Source organism: Podarcis pityusensis (genome assembly GCF_964106645.2).
Source record: "Podarcis pityusensis genome assembly, chromosome: 3".
Classification (NCBI taxonomy): domain Eukaryota; kingdom Metazoa; phylum Chordata; class Lepidosauria; order Squamata; family Lacertidae; genus Podarcis; species Podarcis pityusensis.
In genome coordinates this window covers 18,959,461-18,985,723 of record NC_138026.1, presented here as the reverse complement: position 1 = coordinate 18,985,723, position 26,263 = coordinate 18,959,461, and the positions used below count along the sequence as shown (strand labels likewise).

Sequence of the window (26,263 nt, the reverse complement as noted above, 5' to 3'; positions counted from 1 at the left end):
GCACCAAAGAGTTGGAATGTATTCATCCAAACTGTGCTCCCCGAGACACTTTTTTAAAAACAACAACAACATTCGTACGAGACCGCTCACCTTTCTTGGTGGGTGCCATTGTGAACTGGCATTTCCTCATTTCCATAATCTGACAGGGGGAGCCCCTTGGGCAGTTTCTTGGGAAACAAAGGAGGTCCCTGGGCTGAGCTTGCTGCTGGAGAAGTAGATCCCACCTGCTCACTCAATTGGGGGATCAATTGTGAGTGGGCATGGGGACGGGCCATTCTTAAGGGGTGGGTTCAGGTATATAATGAAGGCCTGTGGCTTGCACTGCAGCCACTTCTTCATTAAATCAGATGCTTGAAATAATTTCCCATACATCTTCGAAGCATTATTATTATTATTATTATTATTATTATAATACCAATTCTGTAGCAAAGTGCCACTTGCATGAATATCACAGGACACAGAGACAATGATGATCATCATCTTTTCCCCCTATAATTTTTATTAAATTTTCTGTTTTACATTTTAGAATATTCATTTAAACAACCTTAAAATATCAATGACTTCCCTTCTTCTCTTTCCATGGTTCATTTTGCATGACATAAATCCCTGCATATTTTATATAAACTAAACCATTCAGTATTCAATTATTTCATCCATCAAAACTTATTTACACCGTTGAATTTATCTTAATGCTGCCCATGTTTTCAAATGTACACAATTCCCCCCATATATTCAATAAACATTTTCCAATATTCTTTAAACGTCTGTTCTTTGAAGAACGAAAAAGATGACCATCATCTTTATCATCACCGTCCTCCGAATTACTTTGGGAAAGTATGTGATAATCATTTAACAAATTATTTCATCTTTTTGCCCATAGATCGCCCAAGCCATCTCAGGGGGGATTGATAACGATCTCTTTGTTCACTACATCTTCATGGACAATGAATTTGAGTTGCCTACCGGTGCAGGATTGCCATTAAAGGTTGCTTTCTCTGGAGTAGCCACTCCCGGAGCCAAGGCTAAAGTGAAAATTTTACAGAGGACTGTGAGTCTTAGCTTGCTTACAACTTATTGTAGAAGCTGGCAAGTAACGCATGTGGTGTTCTGAGGCTGTTAAGCTAATACGCAGCAGTGCACCACTTTACAAGTGGTGCAATTTCCTGACTCCCCCCCCCCATTGACCCCTTAGCTAAGGTTTTGGGAAGGGTGTGAGGGTATAGTGTAGGGGTCAGAAAACTTTTTCAGCAGGGGTCCAGTCCACTGTCCCTCAGACCTTGTGGGGGGCAGACTATTTTTTTGGGGGGGGAGAATTCCTATGCCCCACAAATAACCCAGAGATGCATTTTAAATAAAAGCACACATTCTACTCATGTAAAAACACACGGATTCCTGGACTGTCCGCGGGCCAGATTTCAAAGGTGATTGGGCCAGATCTGGCCCCTGGGTCTTAGTTTGCCTACCCATGGTGTAGTAATTTAGATAAAACTGGGGGAGGGAGGTCAGGGCTTGCGGATTTCATCAGATATGCTCATCTCCCCAGTGCCCTGCTAAGAATTCAAGGCCTGTTAAAAAGTTATAAAACATTACTTTAGAATGACAATGAGGATGCAGGTGGGCATTCAGACTTAAATTTATGCAAGAGTTGAGCCTCAAGGTAAATTCTTTTTGTGTGTGTGGTTACCTTAGTTGCAATTCCACATATGAGGATGCACAGCTGCATGTCAAACTGCAGGACACAGTTTGTGAGACAAGCCACACACACACACCCCGTCTGAGACTCGGGAGTTGCCCATCAGGGTAGATGATACTGGGCTGGAGAAGCCAATGGTCTGGTTCCATTTAAGGCTCCCTTGGCTGCAGGGATGGCCACCAACTTGGATTGCTTTAAAAGAGGATTTTATGGAACATATGGCTATTAATGGCTACTAAACATGATGATTCTGCTCTGTCTCCACATTCTTCTGAATACCAGTTGCAGAAAACCACAGGGTGGGAGAGTGCAACTGGAGTTCTATTGTGTACATAGCGCTCAAGTTCCCTCAAAGACTTTATTGGAATGGACCACACAGCGTCCTTTTGCATCTTGCAGAGCTGACCTAGTAGAGCAGTGGTTCTCAACCTTCGGTCCCCAGATGTTTTTGGCCTACATCTCCCATGATCCCTAGTTCACAGGACCAGTGGTCAGGGATGATGGGAGTTGTAGGCCAGAAACATCTGGGGACCCAAGGTTGAGAAAGGCTGTAGTAGAGAATGATACACAGGGGTGTGTGTATGTGTGTGTCACATGGGTGCAGCAAAGCATCTTGGTCTCATGTTTGCTCTGGTTCTTGAAATGTCATCAGAAAGCTGTGTTCCAAACATGTTGATGAACAGATCATATCCACACATCCTTTGGGCGTGTGGTTCCGGGCTCTACCAACACAACTGGCTGAAAAGCCATCCATCTGTGGGGAAGCCTATGTACAGAAGTAGCATGGCATGGCAAAATCAATTTGATAGCCAGTCCCCATCCCCCAGTGCATTGCTGGTTTGGCATTGCGCCCGAGGAGCCAAAGTTTATTTTCTAACCGACCAGTTAGGAGAATGCACTGCCAATCTGCCCATCACCAGGAATAGAAAGGGATTGTTCTCCTATTTACCGTATCAAAAAGAAAACTTCTGTGATAGAAATAAATATTTTTTGTATTTTGTGTCCACCCTCTAGATACAAGCAGAACTGGTTGCAAAACCATCCGTGGCAGTTGAATTTGTGACTCACATAGGAGTGAACATCCCTGTGTTTGCTAGAAACGGCGTGCAGATGAACACCAACATATACCATGAGTCCGGAATCGAAGCCCACATCGGACTGAAAGCTGGGCAGCTGAAGGTCAGCATTCCTGCACCAAAGACTCCAACCAAGCTCCTCAGTATCAGGTACCGTTGGAGGGATTTGAGTTCTGTGAGCATCTCTGCTATTGCCCTCAAACTGTAAAATATGTGCTGCCTTTTCCATGCTCACGAGAAAGGTAACTGGTGGGTAGGCTTGCTATGCAATGCCCAGCAACCATTGCTACAGTTGTGAAGGCTGCAGCCTTCACAAAACAAGCTCCTGGCTGAAAGCATTATCCACTGGTTCAGACATTGTCTTTCTCTGCATGGGAGTATTCCCAAGGCGAAATGCATTACGTGAATCAGTTTAAATATTAGGGTATCTGCCGTGTAATGAACATTTCTAGCACTTTTAAATTTCTCTGGTGCTAAAGCTAAATAGTTGGGATAGTTTGCAGTTTAGGGATGAGATGAGAAGGTGCTTTGAGATCCCATAATAAGCCTGCAATCCTATGCCTACTTAAGGTGGGAGTAAGCCCTACCGAAATCCCTTTCCTCTGCACAGACATACAGGTTTGCACTGTGAAAGTTATTGGGGGTTTTTTCCTTGTAAATAATAAGAATAATTTGCTTATCAGGTGCATTGCTACAGATTTCTGGTTAAATCCAAATGAGCAGTATTCACAGGCTCTTCTTTTCACCCACTGCCTAATCCTAGACCATGAAATAAACATTCCATTTTCTTTTGAAGCAACGTCTTGACCTTGGTCACCCCAACCCGAACAGAAGTGATTCCTCCTCTGATTGAGAACAGAGAGTCCCGGACAACTTGCGCGTCTTTCTTTGCTGGTCTTAGTTACTGTACCCGAGTAGAATACTCCAATGCCAGCTCAACAGAGACAGCACCTTACTACCCACTCACTGGGGAAACCAGGTAAGTTGGTTCTCTGTACATATGCAGCACATATGCCTTTTCTGCTGCCTCAGCCTCAGCCGGATCCTGCACCAAGAGTAGTCAGATTCTGTGACTGTATAAAGCATGCAAATGTTCATATATCTGTTTCTTTCACGTCATTTATTCTGCTTCCAGGAGTTGTGGAAAGCTCTGTCTTTTGACCAGCACCTCCCCTGTGGCTGTGCAGGTTTCAGGCATCACACACACACACTGAGGTTCCTCTTTACCTTCCCGAGGGCTAGAAAGAAAGAAAATGGATATTCTTAGCATATTAAGTTCCTTGTCCAACACTATATCTTATATTTGCATGATGAATTTTTAGAATACAGTGTCCTGACTACAGCTATGTTTATAGGTGTGTGTGTGCGTGCCATCTTCTTTATTTCTGATTTTTTTTCCCAGAAGAAAGTATAATATATATGTGCAACTAACTAGTCCAGGCTTCCTCAAACTCGGCCCTCCAGATGTTTTTGGCCTACAACTCCCATGATCCCTAGCTAGCAGGACCAGTGGTCAGGGATGATGGGAACTGTAGTCTCAAAACATCTGGAGGGCCAAGTTTGAGGAAGCCTGAACTAGTCTCTATGCTTATATGGCTACCATTTTGCTGACTCCTAGCATATTTTTGTAACATGGCCAGAGCCAATGCTAAGGAGTTTGCATGTGAGGAGGTGATTCCATGGTGTTTTTTTGTATTGTGTCAAATACATCTTATTTTTGGGGGGGGGGGGGGGAAACAAAACAAAACTCTTAGAGCTGAACTATTTGGCCCCAATACCTAATTAGTGAAGTGCTTTCCTCTAGTGAACTATGATTGTTTTTCATTATTTACAATTATTTACAATGACAGATGATATTTCCATTTTGACATCATTAGGTATGAAATTGAACTGCAGCCAACAGGGGAAGTAAAGGAATATATAGCAAGTGCTAATTATGAAGTAAGCAAAGAGGAGGAGGACTTGGTTGACACCTTGAAATTCATGGCTCAAGCGGCAGGTAAGAGGCTGTGCAATTAGTGATGCATGTGAAAGTTACAAAGATTTGCAAAAGCGTCCAAGTCTCTTCACTGTCAAAATAAAATAAAATAAAATAAAATAAAAAATCTCTGTCCTAGCTCCCATGCCAATAAATCACCTTGAAAGATCAGAAGGTCAATCTTCACCTGTTTTGATGAAATGAATATGTATAAAACAAGGTGAACTTGAGCTAGACGGCTCTTTCTAGGGTGAATCTCTCCAAGTGATGGTAGATTTAACACCTCAGATAGAACTTTGATATAAGCCATGTTCAGGGCTTTAAAGTTTGTGTCAGCTGTCAGTCATCAAGGATAGAGAGACCGAGTGTTGTACATTCATGAGTGATTTAGCCCAGAGATTGGTTAGAAGGTAAGGGTTGTTTTATAATTAAGAACCACAATCCAGAGAACCACTCAGTTGCTTAGTTGTTTTGGGAGGCCTAATATTTTCAGTTATCACAACTGCTTTACTACTACTACTACTACTACTACTACTAATAATAATAATAACAACAACAATAAATTATTATTTATACCCTGCCCATCTGGCTGGGTTTCCCCAGCCACTCTGGGCAGCTTCCAACTGAATATTAAAAACAATACAGCATCAGAAATTAAAAACTTCCCTAAACAGGGCCGCCTTCAGTTGTCTTTTAAAAGTAAAATAGTTGTTTATTGCCTTGACATCTGCTGGGAGGGCGTTCCACAGGGCAGGCGCCACTACTGAGAAGGCCCTCTGCCTGGTTCCCTGTAACCTCACTTCTTGCAGCAAGGGAACCACCAGAAGGCCCTCAGTGCTGGACCTCAGTGTGCAGGCTGGATGATGGGGGTGGAGATGCTCCTTCAGGTATACAGGACCGAGGCCATTTAGGGCTTTGAAGGTCAGCACCAACACTTTGAATTGTGCTCAGAAACGTACATAGCAATCTATGTTAATTCTGTTTGCAAACTATTTGTTGTCGCTGCTTCTTTCAGGTGCAAAACAATGTGAAGCCACACTGATCTTCAGGTACAATCGAGGCAAAAAGATTTTTACCAGTGACCTCCAGGTTCCCAGTTTCAACGTTGATTTGGGTACCAACTTCAGACTTACTGACTATTCCACTCAGGAAAGGAGCGCTTACAGCTTTATCTTAGACATCAACAACAAGAAAATTCCCGAAGTTACTCTTACGGGACGCATAGGGTAAGCCACAAGCTTTTCTCATTTTTGCAGATATTGTAGTGTTAGTAGGAGATAGTTAGACTTCTGCCCCTCTGGAATTTCTAAGGGTAGATTTTTGCTAAACCAGGAGTCTTTTCGTTGTGTGTTTTTCCAGATACAGCGCTGGGACAGAGTCAGCAGTGGAAGCTTCCATCTCCATTCCTCGCCTGAGGACACAAGCAAAAACAGATGTATTACTGCAACAGTCACAGAATGGGCTGACATTCCAGATTGACAGTTCAGCTACAAGTCACGGCTCCTCAATTTCGGAGAGAATTGTCTTGGGATACGGTAGGATCATGTGTCAATGTGAAACACCTTTTCTGCCACCAATATGTGGTGAAGGATCAGAATTCCACTTATCACACTCCAAACCTTGGGACCCTTCAGTATCCACCCACACAGGGCCAGCCTTATGCAGAGTGAGACAGCTGCCTCAGGCAGCAGATGTTGAGGGGAAGGGGAAGTAGCCAGAGGTACAAGTGACATGTGGCCTGCCCTGTACCCACTACACAAGCCTGCTGCCATCAGGTGCAATGAAAGACATTGTCCTTTTACAAGAATAAGATTCAACTACCAGTCCAACTGGCCTCTGTATGTGCCTTGGGAGAAAGGGCCATCTTGTCTGTTGCCTCGGGCAGCAAAATGATTTGAGCCGGCCCTGAATCAACAAGGCTACACAATTGCATAGCCATCTATGTGAATTCTCTTTGGAAGAGCCCAAACCATGCAGGCCTGAATTGCACATCCTGTATGCCATAAAATGGCTTTGCTCAGAGGTAGCACAGTTGCTTTCCAAGCAAAAAGCACCACTTCCTTGCATATCCAACTAGGGCTTAGAAACACGTCTATATGGGACCCTGGGCAGTTGCCTCCTGCCAGTATGGACAATGTTGAATTAGATGGACCAATGACCAGTCTCACTATAAGGCAGTTTGGGTTTTTATGGTTTGGGTTCCCTACATGTCCCTCCACCACATGTCAGTGGAGGGTTTTGATGTTGGTTTTTTCCAACTTTGCAAACTGGATTCCATGGGAAATAATAAGGTGACATTTGTCATTCTGCCTTAGATAATGAGAAGATCGAAGTGCAGTGGAAATCAGGCCAGAGTGCAGCCCTGAAGAAAATGTCAGCCACGCTACCCATAGACTTTGCAGATTATTCAAAGACTTTGCAGAAGCATGCCAACGATCTCTTGGACCACCGAGTAGCCAATACAGATATGACAGTCCGGCATATTTTTTCAAACTTTATAGTAGTAAGTGGAGTTATTTGTCATAGAACATACTTTTCATGTGGCTCTGAATCATGCTGATAAGAGATGTAGGTGATTCCAGTGAGAACTACCTATGAGTACATGATTAATTGGTTTGGGAGAAGCAAAGACCAGGTAAGAAAAAAGATCCAGTAATTTCAAATGCTCGGAAAGCATGAAGGCATCAAGTTCTGTTCCAACCTGCATTCAATCAGTGCTGTTTCTGTTCTGCTGCAGTTTGGTTTCCACCAAATACTACATTATTTGTTTCACTGTCTGGTATTTTTACGTAAGTTATTTATGCAACGTAAGTTCATTTCAGTGTAAAGGAAATGTCAGAACGATGTAAAAAGAGGCATCAATTAGGAATCATTTGAGAACTTAAAAAAACAACAACGATATGAACAAGTGCCAGTCATATTGGCTTGACCGATTTCCATTCTTGACCACAGATGGACCAGCAAACTACTGAGATTTTGTCAGAGTTCTCTAGCAACCATAGCAAAGACCCAGGGGCATGTAACTCTAGTAGCGTTGGGATCTCTGCAGCACAGCTCTTTACTGTGCCTCCAAGTTACAGAAAGTCAGGGAGAACATGCCACAGCTCTTCCCCATGCCAAGGGCATCTCAATTTTTTGAGGCACTGGTGTGAGGAGAACAGCAATACAAGCCCTTCGCATGTGCTTCAAGGGTTCTCCCATGATGTAAGGCAGTACAGGCAAGCCCCCATTTACACGTGTTCAATATGTGTGCGGCCACGCACACGCACGTCACGCCAAACCTGGAAGCGACACCCAAAGTCACAAAAACATCACCAAAAGGGACGGAATGGGGCGGGGTGGAATGGGGTGCCTGAAGGCTTTCCCAATGGTGTTTCAAATAAGTGCAATTTCATTGATGCGTGCAGTGCCTCAGAACGTAACCCTCGTGTAAATCGGGGTTTGTGTGTGTGTGTGTGTGTTTGCCTGTATGTTTGGGGGGGGGGGGTGATGCTACTACTGCAGCAGCTCTAACACCACCAAGATGTGGGGCTAGAACAGGGTGGGCAAACTTTTTCAGCAGGGGGCCGGTCCACTGTCCCTCAGACCTTGTGGGGGGCCGGACTATATTTTGAAGGGGAAAAATGAACAAATTCCCACAAATTACCCAGAGATGTATTTTAAATAAAAGGACACAGCATTCTATGCAAGAGCACCAGGCAGGCCCCACAAATAACCCAGAGAGGCATTTTAAATAAAAAGACACATTCCACTCAGATAAGCCACCCCCCCGACTCTCCCTGCCTTCTCCACAGGACTGGATGAGCCCCAGTGACTGCTTACCCGTGTCTTGCGAGCAGCAGGGGCTGGCAGTAGCGGGACGATGAGCGGTGCACGAAAGGGCTCCAGAGAGGGGCTGGCAGCAACAAAGACCGAATCGAGCCTGCTTACAATGGTGGCCGCTGAAGCCCTAACGCTGCTGCTGCTGCTGCTGCTGCTGCTGCTGCTGGCACCAACAAAGCCCAGCCCCCTTCCTCTTGGCTCTAGGCAGGGCGAGGAGAAGTCAGGAGGAGGGAGGGAGGGAGGATGCGCCGCCGAACGCGTGTGCGCTGGTACAGCCCGAACGATCAGATCCACGCTGATCCATGCAGTGATTCCCAGACCGTCCACGGGCCAGATCCAGAAGGCAACTGGGCTGGATCTGGCCCCCAGGCCTTAGTTTGCTGACCCATGAGCTAGAATGTGACTGCTTGCATTGTGTTTCAGTACTAGGGGTACTAGGCAGGTGGGTTAGGGTGGGTTAGGGTACCTACGGGACTGCCTCTCCTGGTATACCTCTGGGAGGACCTTAAGGTCCACAAATGACAACATTTTGGAGGTCCCAGGTTGCAAGGTGGTTAGATTGGTCTCAACTAGGGCCTAGGGCCTTTTCAGTACTGGCCCCGACTTGGTGGAACGCTCTGTCACAAGAGACTAGGGCCCTGCGGGACTTGACATCTTTCCGCAGGGCCTGCAAGACAGAGCTGTTCTGCCTGGCCTTTGGTTTGGACTCAGTCTGACCCTTATGTTTCCCTCCCCTTATGGTTTTGATCTATGGGCTACTTTTAAAACGAGGCTGTGTTTTAAATTGCATTTTAACCTGTATTTTAAATTGGTCCGCCCCCCCCCCCCTTATGTTTTTACTGTAATTTCACTGGCCGGGGAGGGCGGGGTATAAATAAATTTTATTATTATTATTATTATTATTATTATTATTATTATTATTGCTTGCTCATTTCAACTTTTCTGATCACAAGGCTCTTTGTCGCTTGATATTTCACTCTGATCTTGCAGGCAACCAATACCTGGTTACAGCAGGCATCCAAGAACGTTCCTTATGCGAAAAATCTACAGGATAAATTAAGCAGACTCCAGGAGCTCAATTTTCAGAACATGGAACTTTTTGCCATCCCAGAGGAGCTTTTCTTGAAGAGGTAAAGCGAAAGATGACATGTCTTATTTGGTGCTGACAAGGACCCTTTGTGGCCTTGAAGCCGAGCCTCATTACTAAGGGCAAATTGTTCCTCCACAAGATACACTGGTGTAAGATGCAGTTTACGACAAATGCCTGAATCAGAACCATGTTTCTAGAAAAAATATTGCAACGGTGGTCACCCATTGTCTTGCGCTTTGATCGCTCTTGTCAGCTTTCTGCTAAAATTAGCACATTTAGTATAAGGGGAGTATAGAAGGGGAGTGCAATCTGGAATTTGGGAAGGGACAATAGCTCAGGGCAGATAACATGTTTTTTATCTCAGGTTCAAGCCCTAGCATCTCCAGTTACAATGATCCCAGATAGCACCTTATAGGAAAGACTCTCTGCCAGAGATCCCAGAGAGTATTGGTTAAATTATTTATTTTATTTTATTTTATTTTATTTTATTTTATTTTATTTTATTTTATTTTATTTTATTTTATTTTATTTTATAAAAATTCAGTTTTACACTACATATTTGAATTCAAACATTAAACATAATCATTAACATTTAGGATTCCCCGAATCCTTTGACTTCCCTCCATCCTTCCATGGTTTCCATTTTCAATATTTTTCAACTACATCATATATTTTCTCTGTTTTTCTTAAAATAATCCATTTTTACCGAAGTCTATAGTACATTACAAGCATTACTCAAACCGCGCCAAAGTTTTCAGATTGTTTACAGTGTTCTCTTAGGTAATTTGTCAGTTTCTCCCATTCCTTATTAAAGCTCCTCTCTCCCTGCTTTCTGATTTTCCCGGTCATTTTCGCCATTTCAGCGTAGTCCATCATCTTCATCAGCCATTCATCTGTGGTTGGGACTTTATCTCCTTTACAGTACCAGGCCACTGGTATCCGTGCTGCTGTCGCTGCATCCATGAATGATCGTTTCTGCTTCTTTGATATCTCTGCACCTAAAATTCCTAGTAAAAAAACCTTCTGGTTAAATTTATGTACCACCTTTCATCCGAAGATTTCAGGACAGTTTACAGGATAAAAATACAGGGGATACAGGGGTGGATGAAGAAAAAATCCAACCTAGAATAGGGCAGCTTCCTAGGCAAAGTGCAACCATTTGTTATTTTGTGGACTTTGTGGGATCTTAATTATGGGTAACTTTTTATTGCAGTGATGGCCAGATCAAATACATTTGGAACAAAGAGAGTACTGTCATTACCATTCCGCTGCCGTTTGGTGGCAGGTCATCCTACGACATGAGAGTGCCTAAGATTCTGGAAATGTCTCAAATGGCAATGCAGTCAATGGGAGGAAACATGGCTTCTCAAGAGTACAGGCTTCCTCGTTTCACCATCCCAGAGTCATACACGCTTCGGGTGCCTTTGCTGGGCACCTTCGAGATCTCTTCCAATATGTACAGCAATTACTACAACTGGTCAGGTTCCTACTCCTTGGCGAACACCACAAAGGATGTCTACAGCCTAAGAACAAACTACTTTGTGAGAGCTGACTCTGTTCTGGAACTACTTTCATATAATGTACAAGGTAAGAATCTCTTCCGGAGGTGGTGGTGGAGATTATGAGCATATTACGTAATTAATCGTGTGTTGTGTTTTCTTGTCGGTTCAATACTTTTTACTAGAAATATGTCACAGGCTCATTTCTCTGTGCATCAAGAGTTAATATGATAAAATTAATAACTCATATTTGGCCAAGCCTCCTCTTGAGTTTGATAAAGCTCAAGCTCACAAGGCTCCTTGTGAATATATGATACCAGGGACTTACTCAATATTGTGACAGTTCATGCAAGGAATTATGGCAGCCTGATCATATTCTCCCATGTGCATTAATCTACCTAATGTGTTATACTAAACATGCAACACTATGAAGAAAAAATCCTATGCAATAGTCACATAGCAGTTTTGTTTTGCAATGTTGTCCGCAGTCTTCTTTGTGTTTGCCTTTAGAACAATGTTGAGAGAAACGGGTCACTGTTATTCAGCTGGGGAACTGAGGCTGAGATGTCACACCCAAGACTACTTAATGGCTGAGTTCTGATACTAAACCACAGCTTAATATTCCATAGATGAGTTTCGGTCTCAGGAGCTTCTGTCCAGCTGCAAAAAGATCAGAAACTTTTGCTTCTGTTTTCAACTGACTGTGATTTATTATGTACAAACCTAGAACTATGGTTTAGGGACGCGAGTGGCGCTGTGGGTTAAACCACTGAGCTTAGGGCTTGCCGATCAGAAGGTCGGCGGTTCGAATCCCCGCGAAGGGGTGAGCTCCCGTTGCTCGGTCCCTGCTCCTGCCAACCTAGCAGTTCGAAAGCACTTCAAAGTGCAAGTAGATAAATAGGTACCGCTGCGGCGGGAAGGTAAATGGCGTTTCTGTGCGTTGCTCTGGTTTCGTCAGAAGCGGCTTAGTCATGCTGGCCACATGACCCAGAAGCTGTACGCCAGCTCCCTTGGCAAATAAAGTGAGATGAGCGACGCAACCCCAGAGTCGGCCACGACAGAACCTAATGGTCAGGGGTCCCTTTACCTTTACCTAGAACTATGGTTTAAGGCAGGGACGCGGGTGGCGCTGTGGGTAAAACCTCAGCGCCTAGGACTTGCCGATCGCATGGTCGGCGGTTCGAATCCCCGCGGCGGTGGGGTGCGCTCCCGTCCTTCGGTCCCAGCGCCTGCCAACCTAGCAGTTCGAAAGCACCCCCGAGTGCAAGTAGATAAATAGGGACCGCTTACCAGCGGGAAGGTAAACGGCGTTCCGTGTGCTGCGCTGGCTCGCCAGATGGAGCTTGTCACGTTGGCCACGTGACCCGGAAGTGTCTGCGGACAGCGCTGGCTCCCGGCCTATAGAGTGAGATGAGCACACAACCCTAGAGTCTGGCAAGACTGGCCTGAACGGGCAGGGGTACCTTTACCTTTACCTTTATGGTTTAAGGCAGTAATCCCAAACTTGGATCTCCAGCTGTTTGTTTTTTTACTACAATTCCCATCATCCCTGACCACTGGTGTTGCTAGCTAGGGATAGTGGGAGTTGTAGTTCAAAAAGAACTGGAGACACAAGTTTGGGAAACACTGGTTTAAGGCCACAAGCTGTGATAAGAAACCATAGTTTGAACTTGGTTTATTTTCCTAAACCAGTCAGTTTGCATACAACATAAAGTGTAATTAGGTAAAATGAAAACAAAAGCTTTCAGTACCCTTAGGCCATGACACAGGGGGGGAAGGGAGGGTTTGCAAGTCTAAGGCACATTCCTGTAAAGCTAAAATCTGTTTTAGTAGTATGTCCAAATGCAATTCAAGTCCAGCCCATTATCCATTGTACCACACTTTAAGTCTGTATGTTGTTGTGGCCTTTCCCCTTCCTTTACATTAAAATATTTTCATGAAAGTGCAAAAGAGACTCCATTTGAAAGGCACAAGCATTTCTATATCATCAGCTTCCATTATCTAAAAACCAAACCAAGCCAAAAAAAACCCAAACAAACCTCTGGTGAGAAAGTAAATTGTACAGTTACTTCCATCAGTAAATTCTACAGTTGCTTCCATTGGTGGTGTCTACAGCCAGAACCTAGTTAAACCTTAAATGCAAACTGAATGACAGTCTGGTTGCTAAATTGACAAACCCCACATATAATCTGTGTCTTAAAGGCTTCAATGGAATAATCCAAAACATGTCAGTACAGAAGCAAGCTATACCCAACTGAGCTCAATAAACCTTACTTTTAATGTAAGTCTTCATAGGATTGCAGGCTAAAATCCAAATGTTTGCTTTTAACTATGGTGGGCTTTAAGTTCCATTCAAGTCAATTCAACACACCTTTCCCAGTAAGTTCCATCAAAGTGGAACTTAACTTCTAGGTAAACATGCAGTAGTGTATATTTCTTGAATTTGGCTTGCAGGACCTATGAATGTAGAAGGGTGTGCAGTATATTCCAGCAAGGCACAGTAGCTCAAGTTATTTAGTTGTTGTTGTTGTTGTTGTTGTTGTTGTTGTTAAAAAATTTGATTGTACTTTTCTCTTCTCTCTCCACCCCAGGTCAGGGAGAAGCAAGTTTTGATGGGAACAACATGGCTTGTAATTATGAAAGTTCACTGCAACACAAACTGCTTAATTCAAATTTTAGATATAGCGAAACAGGCAATTTTGAACCCACTCCTGTGGCCAGGAGGACCCTCACACTGGTAACATCCAGCCCGCTGGGTACTCGGTTTTCCCTGTCTTATGCTGAAGATGTCGAAATGAGTAACAACTTGCTTCTTCAGAACATAAACGTGGAAGGACAACTGAATGTCGCTTCAGCCTTTGCTAAAACCACAGGCACACTGTCAAGCACCTTTGATGTGAACCAACTCGTTTGGGCAGGAGAATCCAATCTGAAGTTTGACTCTTCCTTGCTTCAGGCTACTAACCAGATGACTGCCAGGTTTACAGGTGGCCCATGGACAGTCAAGTCCATCTCGAATGTACAGAATGGTTTTCTGACTAACACGGCTTCCTTGAAGTATGAAAACAGCCAGCTGAAGTTTTCCTCTGAGACCGCTGGAAACCACAGAAGCTTTGCGGTTGCCAACAAGTTTGACTTCTCTGTGGACAGAAAGGGAGCTGCGCTTCGCTCCGAGTACCAGGCCAATTACGCAGAAAACCAATGCTATGCCCTGATTTCGAGCTCTGTTAACGGCCAAGGTGTCGAGCTGATTAGCCACATATCTGGGAAAGGTGAAAGACTCAAAGCTGAGCACAAGTCTACATTAGGTGTTAACCTCGATGGCCTGGCAAGCACTGCAACAACAAACCTGCAGTTTAATCCATTGAAACTGGAGAACGAAATGAATGCCCGGATTGGTGTCGCTGGGGCTTCCGTGAAGATCAACACAGGAGGACACTTTGGGAAACACAATGCAAAATTTGATTTGGATGGAAGAGTGGCTCCCACAGAAATCGTGCTTACAAGTGTATATCAAGGCAGCATTTTGGATGCAGACAGCAAGAACACCTTAACCTTCAGAGTGAACAAGGGGGGACTGAGGTTTGCAAACAGCTTGATCGGGTCATACAAAGGAATGAAGCTGGAAAACACTCATGACCTGAACATCGTGGGCTTGTCTTTGACTTACGCTTCCAATTTAGACCACACCATCAGTCCGGGCAAGTCCCACAAACACCACTTGGACTTCCAGCTGCAACCCTATTCTCTCACAGCCAACGTGAACAACGACTTGAAATTCGGCAGTGCTGATCTAAACAACAACGCACGTTTACAACTTGAGCCCCTGAAGGTTAATCTGGATGGCAATGTGAAAGGTGCCTACAGTGGCGATGAAGTAAAGCATGCCTATACCTTTACCTATGCAGATCTGGTGGCGCATGTTAAGACCGACACAGTAGCGAGTATTCGAGGTGCAGCTCTCACCCACAGAGTTAACTTGGATGTTGCAGGTCTCTCTTCATCAGTCGTCATCAACACAAACTGTGACTCAAAATCCCTAACCTTTTCCAATGCAATACGATCTGTTGCAGCCCCATTTACTGTCACTGTTGACATGCATACAAATGGGGATGGAAGACTCTCAATCTTGGGAGAGCAGTCAGGACAGCTGTACAGCAAATTCCTGCTAAAAGTCGAACCCCTTGCTTTCTCACTTTCTCATGATTATCGGGGATCCACTGGCCACAACTTCAATTCTGAGAAAAGATACAAGACATTACTGGAGAACAAGGTCACTGCTCTTTTTACGCCATCTGAGCAAAGAAGTACATGGAAGATGAAGAGCCAGCTGAACAATAATGTGTACACTCAAGATTTTAGTGCTTTTAATGATGCAGAAACTATTGGGGTGGAGCTGGATGGAAAAACCTTAGCAGACCTTTCTGTACTGGACTTTCCTATAACTATACCATTCACAAACCGGGGGAGAGTCAATTTAATTGATGTTTTGGATTTAAGGGAAAATGTAGCCCAGACTCAAGAGTTTGGTCTTGCTCTTTCCGTGAAGTATGATAAGAATGAGAACATGCATGTCATCAATCTGCCCTTCTTGGAAAAGCTACCAGCTTACTATGAGCAAATGAGGCAGTCCATCCTAGCTGTACTCAAATCTATTCAGAAGAACCTAAAGGGTGTAAATATAGATCAGGTTGTGAGAAAATATAGGGCAGCATTAGATAAAATCCCCCAGCAGGTTAATAACTATGTGAAGACATTCGATCTGGAAAGCAAAGTGAACAACCTGAAAGAGAAACTGGATGCATTTGCAAAGGATTACAGCATAAGTGTGGATGACCTTGAACTTGCTTTGGAAAATGCCAAAACTAATCTCCAGGCAGCTTTGTCTAAACTGCAGGTTTTCCTGGTTGAAACTGAAAGGTATATAAGGAGCAATTATGACTTAAAGGCAGCTGTTGTGCAACTTATTGAGCAGATTATTGAAAAAATGAAAGTTATAGACAGACAATATGAAATCAGTAAAAAAATGATTGACACTATTCATCAACTGCAATCTGCCATCTCTCAGTATGACTTTAACCAGATAGGAAGCAGTGCTGCTGCTTGGGTTCAAAATATAGATGCTGAGTACAAAATCAAAGCTCGAGTGCAAGAAAAACTAGATCAACTGAAGAAACAGATACAGAATATAGATGCCCAACGCATTGCAGAGAGTTTGAAGCAGCAAGTGGAGGCAATTGATATTAGAACACTTATAGAGAAGCTGAACGTGTCCTTTCCCATTCAAAAACTTAATCAAATTCTGGAGCAAATTAAAGATCTTCTTCTAAATTATATGGAGGACTACAAAGTGACTGAGAAGATCAATATACTTCGGAACAAAATGCATGAACTTATCGTGAACTATGGAGTTGATCAGCAGGTCAAAGTTCTAATGGACAAAATAGTTGAGTTGTATAACCAACAGAAAATTGGAGAGACAATCCAGAAATTAACCCTCTCTCTGAAAAAAATTGACATAAAATCATTCTTCAACCAAGTACTGAAATTCATTGATGATGCTGTTAGGCAGCTCCAATCATTTGATTACACAAATCTGGTGGATGAAGTCAACAACTTTCTTGATTTTGTTATCAAGAAGCTGAAGTCATTTGATTACAACAAATTTGTAGATGAAACAAACAATAAAATCCGGGAAACAACACAGAAAATCAATGATGAAATCAAAGCCTTGGAGCTACCTCAGAAAATGGAAGCTACAAAACAATACATCAAAGATATCGCTGCTGTGGTTTCTCAGAACATACAGAAACTAAAAGACACTAGACTTGCCATCATCGTTAACTGGCTTAGTGATCTCCTAAGCTCAACAGCATTAAGTGAACTGAAAAGTAAAGCTTCTGAGTACCTGGAAGATGCACGTGAGAGAATTTATCAAATGGATATCCCATTAGAAATCCGGGGATACCTTGAGAAGGTCAGCCAGCTCTACAGCACCATAATCACCTTCCTAGATGATCAATGGAAAACTGTCTCAAAGAAGATTACCCTTTTAGCTGAGCAATACAATGTAAAAACTATGGCTGACAGTTTCAACCACTTTGTTGAAACTGGTTTCAAAGTTCCTGAGATCAGAGCAGGCATAATCAACATACCAGCTTTTGAAGTCAGTCTCCGGGTCTTGCGGGAAGCCACCTTTCAAACTCCAGATTTCCTTATTCCACTAACTGACCTGCGTGTCCCATCTTATCAGGTAAACCTCAAGAAATTGAAAGAAATCAGAATTCCAGTCAGATTTACTACTCCTGAGTTCACCATTCTAAATACATTCAAGGTGCCATCTTATACAATTGATTTGAATGACATCAAGCTGAAGATTGTGAAGACGATTGACCAGATCATGTCGAGTGACTTTCAGCTGCCAACTGCTGATGTGTATTTCCAAGATATAAAGATGAAAGATATGTATTTTTCTGACTATTCTTTCCCAGAAATGAATTTCCCTGAGCTCCAAATACCTGAATTACTGATCCCAAAACTAAATTTGAATGAATTCCAGTTCCCAGAGATCCAAATTCCAGAATTCCAGCTGCCCCGCATTCCACACTCTGTGATGGTCCCTACATTTGGAACATTGTCTGGCGCTTTCAAAGTAACCTCTCCCTTCTTCACGTTGACTACTAATGGTGCTTTTAAGAACACAACAGCTTTTGCCCACAGCCCAGAATTTTTGGGGTCTATTTCAGCAGTAGCAACATCCAAAATCAACTGCCTTGCTTTTGAAATGACTGCAGATACAAGTCTCTCTGCTCCCGAGATGCAGCAGTTAATCCTAAGAGACAACCTGAAGTTCTCCCACGTGTACATTGATGCTATTCATGCAGGTGAAATAACATTTTTGGGGACTTCTGTTCGGGGAAATGCAGAAACTACAGCAAAATTCCATACTGAGCGTAACTCTATAGATCTGTACAACCAATTAACAGGCAGCCTCCAGAAGAAGATTTCCTTAGAGAGCAGGACAACCTACAGACACAGGCTATATATTCCAAATTTCAGCAGCCAAGCAGAATTAAGTAATGAAATAAAAACAGCACTAGAAGCAGGACGCATATCAGCTACTTCCATTGGCAGAGGAGACTGGAAATGGACAGCCTTTGATTACTCTGGTGAAGGAACCCATGAATCAAGTGTCAGCTTCGGTTTAGGGGGATCTGTAGCTTCATTCGTAGCACAAAACAAGATCAATGATAAGTACTTGAGAGTCGACCAAAGAGTGGCATATGAATATAATCTACCAAGTTCTGCAAGGCTTGAAGTTCAATCTGTAGTAGAATCTCCACAGCTGGGACGTAGTGACTTAAATGTGCAAGGCACAGGGAATCTTGCAGAGCTCAAAACAGAACTGAGGGGCACACACAATGCTAAGTTGAACGGACGCATATCTGGGACTATAAATAATGATGTGAACTTCTTGGTGCAGCCCTTTGAACTGAGCACATCAACAAATAATAACATGAATGTAAAAGTTAGCTTCCCAATGAAAATTGTTGGCAAAATTGAGCTCGTGAATAATTATATACTGGCACTGAGTCCCTCCACTCAACAAGTCAGCTGGGCAGCTGAGGGCAGATTTAATCAATACAGATACGTCCATAACATGTCTGCTGGTAACAACGAAGAAAATATTGAAGCTTCTGTGTCCATGAATGGTGATGCTAACTTGGAGTTCCTAAAAAATCCCCTCTCGTTTCCTGAACAATCTATCATGGGCATCAAGACACCCCCCATGCAAGGATACTCTCTGTGGGAGGACTCAGGGCTGAAGAATTTACTGAAGACTACAAAGCAATCATTTGATTTAAACCTGAAAGCTCAGTACAAGAAGAACAAAAATATGCACTCGTTTCAAATTCCTTTGGATGGAGTACATCAAGCCCTGAATCAGTACATTGCAACCTTCAACAGGCACTTTGAGAAAGGTAGAGACAACACCTTAGCGTTCCTGACCGAGTCCTATAACCAAGCCAAGACCAAGTTTGACAAGTACAAAATAGATACTTCAGTTAACAAAGTCCCACAGACATTCAGGATTCCAGGGTACACTGTTCCAGTGGTCAACATTGAGGTATCTCCTTTTACTGCTGAGCTCCCAGCTTTTGGCTATGTGATCCCTAAAGAAATGAGCACTCCAAGTTTCACTGTCCCACTTGTTGGGTTTTCAGTGCCATCCTATACATTGGTCCTTCCATCATTGGAGTTACCAGTCCTTCATGTTCCCCAAGGTCTGCAGACTCTTAAGCTTCCCAGCTATCGAGCACACTCGCCTTTAAACAGAATCTACATTCCAGCCATGGGAAATATTACCTATGAATTTTCATTCAAATCTAGTGTGATTACCCTGAACACAAATGCTGGCCTTTTTAACCAATCTGATATCATTGCTCGCTTGAGTTCATCCTCCACTTCTGTGATTGATGCCCTGCAATATAAATTGGACGGAACAACCAGCCTCACAAGGAAAAGAGGGTTGAAGCTAGCGACTGCATTATCCCTGAACAACAAATTCATAGTGGGAAACCACGACAGCACCATCAGTCTCACCAGGAGAAATATAGAAGCTTCAGTGATTACCACAGCAAAAAGCAGCATGCCAGGCTTGAACATGAATTTTAGGCAGGAGCTTAAGGGAAATGCTAAATCAAAGCCAGTCATTTCCTCAGCTATTAATCTAAACTACGCTCTTGACACTCGTGGTGCCACTGCTGAAGGAGCAATTGTCCACAAGGCCACCTTGGAAAGCATTGTATCTTATATATCTGTAGATACTTCAACCAATGCTTTCATCAACGGAGTGCTTCACAAGAGAAAACCATTTTCTGGAAAGTTGGTTCATGAAGCAGATGCCTACCTAAATGCTAAAGGTGCTCGTTCCTCAGTCAAATTTGAGACCAGCTCTGACATTGATGGAATTTGGAAGTTTGACACAAAAGAAAATGTTGCCATTGAAGCATCCACTCGTCGTCTTTATGCATTATGGGACCACAATGGAGAAAATCATCTGAAATATTATCCAATTGTCAGAACTGAAGGACATCAGAACTGCAAAGTGACTTTAGAAGTAGAGCCTGGAAGTATGTCCATGCGTCTTCAGATACAAGCTAGCCAACCAAATAATTTCTTCGGTGAGACTTCAGTTAATCAAGACTTTTCCGTTGCCACCAACAGTGAGAATCAGAAGATTGAGTGGAAGATCGAAGGCCAAACCCTCTCCCTCTTCCTTGGACATCACTTGCAGTTATCGAATGACAACACAGAAGCTCATTTTGACCTGTCCAGTTCTTTGGGAGGTCATGTAGCTTTCCTCAGAGGTCTTGTGCTGCCAGTTTATGACAAGAGCTTATGGCAGATCTTGAAATTAGATGACACCACTAGTCCTGGAGAAAGGCAATACTTAAATGTGTCAACATCCTTCGTATACACAAAAAATGAAGATGGGTACTTTATCCCCATAAATGTCAACCAGCTGACGGATGGATTTACATTCACAATTCCTGAAATTAACTTACGGGATATCAAAATCCCCCAAAGACTGACCACCACGCCATTTCACATTGGATTTCCATCACTTCCAAAAATTCAGTTTCCTCAGTACGATGTAGTGACCAGCTTGAAAGAATATAAAATTCCCTACTTTGAGGTGACTATACCTGAGAAGCTATTAACTGTATCTGAATATACTCTTCCAAAGACCCTTTCTCTGGGTAAAATCTTTGTGGACTTCAGCGCTGCAGCCAAGAAGATAGCTGACTTTGAGTTGCCTACGATTACTATTCCTGAACAGCAGATTGAAATCCCAGCCATTAAAATCTCCTTCCCTGCTGGAATCTACATCCCCACTTTTGGAGCTTTAGGTGTTTCTTTCAAAGCTGCTTCACCATTGTACAGTACCACCTGGAAAATAGATTTCAAGAACCATAAAGACTCTTTCAACCATTCCATTGATTTTACTGCATATTCACCACTGCAGTTCCTGGCCTATGATCTAAAAGGTAAGATATTAGATATAGATATAGATATAGATATAGATATAGATATAGATATAGATATAGATATAGATATAGATATAGATATAGATATAAGTTTTAGGTGTCTTGGATCCTGAGGGAAGTTCTTTTCAAGGGAAGTGTGTCCCATCCTCTCCATTGTGGAAGGAAAATGAAAGAGTGTGCTAGGAATCTGATACTTCAGGCAGAATCTGAAGTAATAGGAATTATACTTCAATTTTTAAAAGAGTTTCACCAATATTTCAGTAATATTTTCAGCTGTCCCACAAGGCAGACTAACATTATTATGTAATCACATATTGCTGTTGGAGGTGGCCAGGGACCAAATATGAAAGGTCAACTAGGTAGTTTAAGGCTAGAGGAAGATTTTGACTCATAGAGGGACATTTGAACCAGGAATATCCATTGTTCTCCTCCGAGTCACTGCCTTTTGCACTTTCCCCTTCCTCAAAACACATTTTCTTATGCCCTCTCCTTTTTGGAGTATCTCTGGTATGGAGATACTCCAAAAAGGATCCTCCATGGAGAGGAAAAAGTGTGGGAATGCCATGATTTTGAGGAGCACCTCATATGGACAAAGATGGAGGTACAGGAAGCTTTCTATCCCCATTAAGCAACACCTATAGATGAGCCCCTAGTTTACAGATGAGTCTGTGCAGTAGACCAGCTCTCTATAATAGCTGCAGCAGATCCTGTAAAATGTAGAAACCAGTGACAAAAACTTCTGCATTCAGTGCAGCAATTTATTATTTAATGGAAAAGTGAGATGTTGAGTACACATTATCTCAGCCCTAGACTTTCAATGCAGGGTCCATTTACGTTAGCTGTAATTTCACCTGTGTGGAACCTTTTCTTCATAGGTGTGTGGATCTACAAAGGTAACAACATTGAAGGAAACAGCCATTTTGTGCATCGTGACCTGAGTGCAGAATATAAAGAGCGTCTCACTGTACTAGAAAATGGGTAAGGACTTGTTTTCATCAACCTAAACGGCACACTCTATAGGGAATCCCAGTTCAATGAGCTATGGCCATTATAAAATGTGTGCTAAATGTTGTCCTTTCACTTAGTGTGCTCCTAACAACCCTCTCTCCCCCCAAAATGGGAGAAGGGAGGGAATGACATCCAAGGAAACATGTCTGAAGGCGCCATCTGCTCTCCTTTGAGATTTGAAGACCTTGCGTGATAGTCAACTAAGTCATATTCAGTGGGTTTACTCTGTGTTTGACAAAATTGCCTATCACGCAAGGTCTTTTTGTGGATTCCATCACCAGATATGATACTTTATTCCAAAGTGGGGCAGAATCACTTCACTGGTTTCCTGGCAGCTGGGTCTTCTGCTGCTTGCTGGGAGGGAGAGTGGGGTGTTGGCAACCACACCAGCGGCAAAGCCAATATGGTGCTTCTAACTGTGCATTTGAGTTTTTGTGAAGGGCAGGGGACAAATATTTATTATAAACAAATGAGTGCCTGGATAGCTCAGTTGGCAAGAACATCTATGATTCTAAGTCTTCTGAGATAAACAGTCATTTAAAACCAACTGTATTTTTAAATTAATAACAATTAATAATTACCTTTTCTCTGATTGATTCTGCCTGCTTTAGAACCACTGACTACACGATATATCTGGATGTCACCAGCCCAACCTTCACTGATGTTCAAGTGCGTTTCCATGAACAGACCGCAAGAGTTGCTACCTCAATATCTTCATCTTCAGCTGGAACCCTTGGCTCTCTCATCAGTCTGGATATGGATACTTTCAAGGGCGAGGTTTTCTACCGAACTCTGGTAAGCATGGCCAGAATTAGGCCTTGTGCTCTTGCTTAAAGGATCATGAACTTACTACTGGCACAGTGCCCATCTTTATGATAGATGGGTTTGAAGGCAGAAGAGGGGGAAGTCAAGTTTTATTGTGACAGTCCTGTATTGTGAGGTCCCTGTTAACTGAGTTGGACTGGTTCACACCAGGAACAGAGGTGCGGTGAGAACAGGATGCTCTGTGACAAAGGGAAATGCCACTTCTGGGGTCTATCTTTCCATTTGCCTCAGCATAGTTGCTCTGCTTCCCTCTTTCGCCTCCTCAGCGTAAACTGAGTTTTTCAGAATTTGAATATGTCGCCAGACTTCTAGCAGTACCATGAGGGGAAGACTAAGATGTGTGTTTTCTAAGGCCACTTTTAACTTATTTGTAGATGTTAGCCGAATGCAGGCTTCTCCTACCTGTTGCCCCCTCACCCCCAACTTGTTAGACTACAACTCCCATCATCCCTGATAGTTGGCTATTGGATTTTTAAAGTATAAATGATTACTGCAGAAGGAAGCTATATCTATGCACCGGGTCATATTCATATTTCATGTTACTTTTTATTTCCCATATTTTAGTGTCCTTGGGTTGACTAAAATTATTTAATAATTTGGATAGGCTTAGAATTTAAGTGTGTTAGGAAAGAATTTAAGATGTTTAAAGACAAATCTGAAAGAATGAAAGATGTCAAGTGACTAAGTTAAATTTTATGAGAAAATTGAGTTTGGAATGATATATAATGAAATTCAACCAAGAGGATTTGAGGAAGTCACTAAATAATGTTACCAAGATTTAAATAGGATGTATGTTTGTGTGTGTGTGTGTTTGTTTGTTTGTTTGTGTGTTTGTGTTTTAAAAATCTTTGGAAAATTAATAAAAATGTTGAAGAAGAAAAAATTAATAATTTAGGAAGGGCAGGCAAACAGGCACAAGCCATAACCACAGATATGATAAACATTTTCTATTAGTGGAAAACGTGTCTTGGGCTTTTCTTGGCAAAGTAGTGGGTGAGTGACAGTTCCTAAAAATGTGTTTTGCATTTGCAGTCTAACCCTCAGGAAGACGTCAATGTCTTTAAAAGCGAGATATCATTCCGAAATCCTGAACTGATTCAAGTCAAAGCCAACTGGAAAGAGGATGCTGCCATAGACCTACTTGAAGGCTTAAAAGAGAAGGTGCCTAAAATAGCCGGTGCTTTGTACAACTGTGTTAACAAGTACCACCATGAGCATATGGGTATTGAGATCAACACTGCCACCTTGAAGCTGAAGGACAACCTGAAACATAATGCTGACACGGCTTACAGAGGTACTTTAAGCACTATCAACGAACTGGAACAGGGGCTGCATGGCATAACTAAACAGGTCACTGGGGAATATGAAATCTTGAGGAAGAAAGCCAAGACGCTGTACCACCAAGCTGCAGATCAAGCCAACCAGATGGACTATGACCAAATCAGAGCCCAGTTTTTTGAAGCCACCATGAATATAATCGCAGAATACCATAAAAGGGTGAAGCGTCTTATTGATTCTGCCATAGAATTCTTGAAGGTAACAAAATTCCAGGTGCCAGGAGTAGACGGAGAGCACACTGGTGAAGAACTTTATGTGATGGCCACTGAGAAGTTAGCAAACACCGCAGAGCTCTGCATCACAAAAATGCAGGAATATTTTGATGACCTGAATGCATATGCGAATGAACTAGAGGTTAAACTTCCAATTTCCGGCCAGACCCTCAAAGTTCGTGACATACTTGATGAAATTAAGGTCTTTCTAACACATGTTAGAAATAGAGTCAGTAACCTGTTTCTTGCCCTTGAAAAGATTGACTTCACACAATATCTAAGGGAGCTCAAGGAAGTCACTCAGCAAGTTTTCAAAGCAGCAGAAGATCTGATTGCAAATTTGAAAGCCCAAAACTATGAACATTTAAAAGCCCAGGCAAGACAATTCTCAGTCAAGATCCGGCAAGGACTCAATGAGTTAGCAAACAATATAGGATACTTCGCTCAGCAGGTTGGAAAGTTTATCCAGCAGACTTTGCAGGTTAGTTCCGTGGAGATAGAGCGTTTGCTGCAAAGCATCAAAGCCCTGCGGGAGGAATATTTTGACCCAAGCATTGTTGGGTGGTCTGTCAAATATTACGAAGTGGAAGAGAAGGTGTTGGCTTGGCTGAAGGGTCTGATCAATGATGTGGTAGAATGGCATGCCAAATGGATCAGTGGGGCTTCTGACATGGTTGCACACCTGACAGATCAAGTGAAAGATTTTTTGGAGAACTATGAAACTGAATTCTCCAAGTCGGCTCATGACAAGATTCTCTATTGGTCGGAAGCTGCTAAGAAGAGTGCTGCAGAACAAAACCAAAAAGTCAAGGCAAAGGTAAATGAGGCATACGAGCACCTGTCTGATTCCTATGCAAGGCTTATCGCTAACACTAAGACCCTGATAGACCTGACAATAGAAAACTATACTGCATTCCTCCGGTACCTCCAACAGCTTCTGGATCAGTTTGAACAAGCGACAGCTGACACACTGAGGCCCTATGTCGTTGTCCGCCAAGGAGAGCTCAGGATAGACATCCCAAAACCATTTGACTTGCCAACCATTTATCAGATGAGCCAGCTCAGTGAGGAAGATATGAGAAAGAAACTGGAAATAACGCGGGAACTGATTCAGCAAGGTGTCGAACAAAGCTCCAGGAAATGGGAAGATCTGCAATATTTCATTGATCAGCAGATCAGCGCTGGGCAACTGACCATGCAACAGATCAAGGAAAATGTACAGAAGCGCTTGCAATCTTGAACGGACAAAGAGAAAGAAAGGTAGTGCAAGCTTTTACCACGCCATATTTAAAGCCAGCGGCAATCATTGCTCTTGGAACATCAGAAAGCTATTTGTTTGAATTTGGCATTTGTAAATGAAAACGGAATAATTTGTGGGTTAGTCTAATGCTTTTCAAAAGCCAATAAATTAATTCTTTGTGACATTTTAGTGTCCTTTCATTGAAACCAGTTTTCTTTTAGGTCATAGGTCATAATCCAGTATTTTTTAATGGAAGCCTTTTCAGAGGCTTCAGATGGAACAAGGCCAGAACCCACATTGAGCAAAACGTTTTGAAAATTGCTTCAATGGAAGATGAGAACCCAATGGAACAAGAAGTAGCATGTGATGAAAAAGTCAGCCTAAGAACCCAGCTTAAGAATGTGAACTATAAATAAATTTTAATTAGGCA

The 26,263-nt window shown here is 42.7% G+C and overlaps 1 protein-coding gene across 1 annotated transcript in view; it reads left to right on the top strand.

Annotated features, from left to right (window-relative positions):
• APOB (apolipoprotein B) overlaps nt 1-26,017 on the top strand; it is a 46,081-nt gene extending 20,064 nt beyond the window's left edge. The window contains exons 17-29 of the mRNA XM_080998890.1: nt 881-1,048; nt 2,708-2,919; nt 3,566-3,748; nt 4,647-4,768; nt 5,763-5,973; nt 6,107-6,282; nt 7,063-7,250; nt 9,560-9,699; nt 10,873-11,246; nt 13,750-21,210; nt 22,086-22,188; nt 22,830-23,013; nt 24,076-26,017. Of these exons, the coding sequence (XP_080855016.1) occupies nt 881-1,048; nt 2,708-2,919; nt 3,566-3,748; nt 4,647-4,768; nt 5,763-5,973; nt 6,107-6,282; nt 7,063-7,250; nt 9,560-9,699; nt 10,873-11,246; nt 13,750-21,210; nt 22,086-22,188; nt 22,830-23,013; nt 24,076-25,833 (11,280 nt within the window). The 3' untranslated portion in view covers nt 25,834-26,017. The remainder of the gene's footprint in view (nt 1-880; nt 1,049-2,707; nt 2,920-3,565; nt 3,749-4,646; nt 4,769-5,762; nt 5,974-6,106; nt 6,283-7,062; nt 7,251-9,559; nt 9,700-10,872; nt 11,247-13,749; nt 21,211-22,085; nt 22,189-22,829; nt 23,014-24,075) is intronic.
• The last annotated feature ends 246 nt before the right edge of the window (nt 26,018-26,263 follow it).